The sequence below is a fragment of the Mizuhopecten yessoensis genome, unplaced genomic scaffold, assembly GCF_002113885.1.
Source record: "Mizuhopecten yessoensis strain PY_sf001 unplaced genomic scaffold, ASM211388v2 hete_36176278, whole genome shotgun sequence".
Classification (NCBI taxonomy): Eukaryota; Metazoa; Mollusca; class Bivalvia; order Pectinida; family Pectinidae; genus Mizuhopecten; species Mizuhopecten yessoensis.
The window spans coordinates 330-4,149 of record NW_018485476.1 but is presented as its reverse complement, the minus strand read 5'-3'; the positions used below and the strand labels follow the sequence as shown (position 1 = coordinate 4,149).

Genomic DNA, 3,820 nt, shown 5'->3' with positions numbered 1-3,820 from the left:
TAATTAGAACTCAGTAGCAGCAAATGAATCATGTTCAAAGACGGCAATTTTGCGAAATTAGATATTTTCGTGGAGCCCAAATTTCATGGTTTCCCGACAAAACATTACTTCGTTAGTACAGTCAATGCACTCTTAAAGTACACACGTAAACGGAGAATTGCTTTATACCAGATTTGAATAACTTCCTGGACCTTTGAATTGAAGATTTCCAGAAATGAAAAACCCCTTTAAAAATTAGTGATTTAACAGATCATTATCATACTACTGCGGTAAGGCTTATACTTTATTTGCATTTTGTCATGCTGTTTTCAACTTCAGCTGAACTTTCCCGACATTTCCATCATTCCGGGACTGTTGGTGTGGTTATAATCGAGACACTACTTCCATTAGTCAAAGAAACTATAGCAGGGGATAGGGACCTGCAAAACGAAATTAAGGTAATGAGAAACGAAGCATTCTATTTGTCGGAATATGAACCAAGCAAGACTTGTATGTCTGAAGCAACACAAATTATTATCTGACGGTTATTTTAATTATCGTCTCAAAAATGAAAAAAATATTGTCTGAAAGAAGATTGTTCTGTCATTGAAAAATACTTTCCTTATCATCAAAATAGAATTCAATTACAGTGATAAATATAAATAAAAGGTATCAATCATATATCTTTTATTCTCTTTATTTTCTCAGATGAATTGGAATACAACAACACGAAGAGAAAGCACTGACAACGCACAAATTAGGGCACACATTGATCTCAATAAACCCACGTTTCATCATAGTCTACCAAGTAATACATATCATAGTCTTAGCACAAACTAAATTTTATCATTACAAAAAAGCCCCAAAACAGATGATAGTCTACATACGAACATCCTAAATCTAATATAATGAAGACGATTGCGATCATTCGCAATACAGTTGCCTTTACGAACAATATATCTTTTATTTCTTGTTAGAATGTAATCGTAGTCGGACAGGCTTATGGATATCGGTCATTTTCGTCCCTCCTGGATGATGATGGGAGTCACTACAATGAGAACCTGGACATTGACCCACACAACGACGTGGCTCTATTGCCTTACTCGAGCGGCACTTCAGGTTTACCAAAGGGCGTCATGCTTACACACATGAATGTCGTTTCAAATCTACAACAGTTCAGGTTAGTTTAACTTTATAATGATTTAGACTCTTACAAGATTTGTGTAATTTCACTTCAAATAACATATCTGCAATAATTTCAATACGCGATCACATAAACAGCATCATCATATAATTAAACGTCTCCTCGAAAATGAAATAACCGTATTTCATTGCATGTTTTTAAAATGTTATTTTATCCATAACGAGATTGCTTTGTTATTTACAAAACAGAAATGTAAATAAAATTGTACAAATTACTACATTCAAGTAATAATAAGTGAGATTGACAATTACTAAAATAAGTTTTAGGAAACAAACTTGTTTTAATTTAATTTATTTTTTATTTTTTATGAACACAACAATTCTATTATCTATAAAAGTTATGTGTAATTTAGGTGTCACATCTTTATGTAGGGAACTATTGAAATCGGACTCCGAGGACACTAATTCTTGCATAATATCTTTTATAATAGAAATGTGATAAATGGTTATATTCCATACAAGCACTATCAAAACTCCCGATGCATAATTTCCATTTTATATGCAATGCATCCGGGGTCATCATTTGCGATATTTCATTATTTAAACATATAAAATATCTTTGTATTACAGTAGTTTCACATAGGTTCTGAACTGTCCATAAAAAAACTCAAGTGGATTGAAATTCTTAAAAAATTAAACCAAATGTGATTCAATTTTAAAGTCGTTAAAACTACGCAAAATATGAACAAAAGAAAGATGAAGAAATAAAATGAGAATACGACCAGGCGTTCTGGAAGGGTAAGCGTAATATGCTTCATCAGCGAAACGGACATCAGTAATAGGTGGCCACATTGGAGACGCACGTGTTTTTCATGCGAGTAATGCACGTGGCGGGTAGGTACAACCTGTGAACCCTTTCATTTAAAAGTAGAACGGTCATGTACCAAACCGCACAAACACATACCACGAAGCCTGTCAAAAGCCAATAAGTTTCTTCTTACTATCATAGCATTATTCATTTGTGTTTAAGCGATCTGACAAGAAATGCATGCAGGTAATGCTGAAAATATACCTTGATTCTAAGAGAAACCTTTGATATATTTATGCAGACTTTTATCGAAATCCGTTGCTGACGACACAAGTTTATGCATACTTCCTTTGTTCCACTGTTACGGTATGATTCCCATTCTGATGGGTGTTGTCCAGGAGGGAGGCGTCCTTGTAACCATGCCCCGATTCGAGCCTGAACCCTTCCTTGCTGCCATTGAACAGCACAGGGTAAGAACTTATTTCATAATCAAGCTTGAATTAACTGTAACATTGTAATTGCAAGTGATTCCGTTTTTTGTCAGTTCGTGCCGACTTTAACTTTGAATTTGCGTTTCTTGCTTTTTTATAATACTCATTCTTGTATCTTTGTCATATAACATTTGCAGTCATAATGTCGAAGTACTTGTTTATATGAAAATGTTTAACATGAATTCGTCTAGCTTATCTTCTTCACCAGATGTATGATGACTAGGTAGCTCAGTCTGCTAGAGCAGTAGTATACTAGTCTGAAGTCCTGGGTTCGAATCCCAGTCTAGCCCCGCTATGTTTTGAAGAACACTATATTGATGATAATATTTTGAATTCATCTTCATTATATTTTATAAAGTCTCGCAAGGTATGGTTTTCTTTTCAGAAATGATTTATCACTGCAATGCCGTTTTTCTGATACACAGTAACCTCCCCTTAATTTCCGTTTGGATATAATTGTTGCACATTTGGGTTTGTACACTTCTGTTGCCTAGGTTAATTGCTCTATCGTTTTCAGCGATGGTATAATAATCTGATATCCAGGGTTCGACATCCCAGTCTAGCCCCGCAGAATATTTTACTCTCAGAACACTTTTGTTGATTACATTTTGTTCAATTCATCTTACATTATCCCTTCATAAAAGTCCAGCAATGTATACTTTTCTATTCAAAAATGATTTATCAAAGATATAGCCATACCTTAAAAAGCAGTTTCCATTGCTTTGTCTTTGGCAGTGGTACGAGTATCCCGAAAAGAAATATTGTTAAAATAGTATCGTACTATATGAATGATCGTTGCTAACCTATCATTCATGTACCGACGGGGTTGCATTGCGAAATTTTCGCCTGTCGACAACAGCAGTATACGTCGAAAAGGATGCGCTTATTTGCAAATAAAGCGAAAATAATTCCTAAATGATAACAATTACTTTTCACTGATGTAAATAATAAATCAGAATTAGGGAATTAACCTAGACGATTCCCTTTACCATTAAAGTAATTAACGTCTAAATAAACATGTTTGGATCAGGTGACAATTCTACAGATGGTTCCACCTATTGCCTTGTTCCTAGCCAAACATCCTATGGTAGAAAAGTACGACCTGACCAGTATCCGTACTCCCTTCTGTTCTGCTGCACCACTGGCCTCCTCCTTGTATAACGAGTACTTAAACAGGTTTAAGTCAACACTTGTTCAAGGTATGTTGTCTACGTTTCTACTGGGTTTTTATTTTGTGTACAAATGTGACATGAAACTACTTCCAAAAGACTTATGCATAGAAATATTTATTTTAAGAATGATAATTTGGATCTGTTATTGAGAGTTGTATGTGCTGAGGTATTAAGTCATTTTTTAAAGAACTATTATCAATTGAATCAGCGGGAGAATACATGTATTA

General features: G+C 34.5%; 1 protein-coding gene across 1 annotated transcript; it reads left to right on the top strand.

Moving 5' to 3' along the window:
• Positions 1–299: 299 nt before the first annotated feature.
• On the top strand, positions 300–3,620 carry LOC110444809 (probable 4-coumarate--CoA ligase 1; the record flags this gene model as incomplete). Its single annotated transcript, XM_021489166.1, has 4 exons — positions 300–437; positions 957–1,159; positions 2,232–2,400; positions 3,452–3,620. Coding segments are annotated over exons 1-4 (679 nt in total), but the record flags the coding sequence as incomplete, so codon positions are not given.
• Positions 3,621–3,820: the final 200 nt, after the last annotated feature.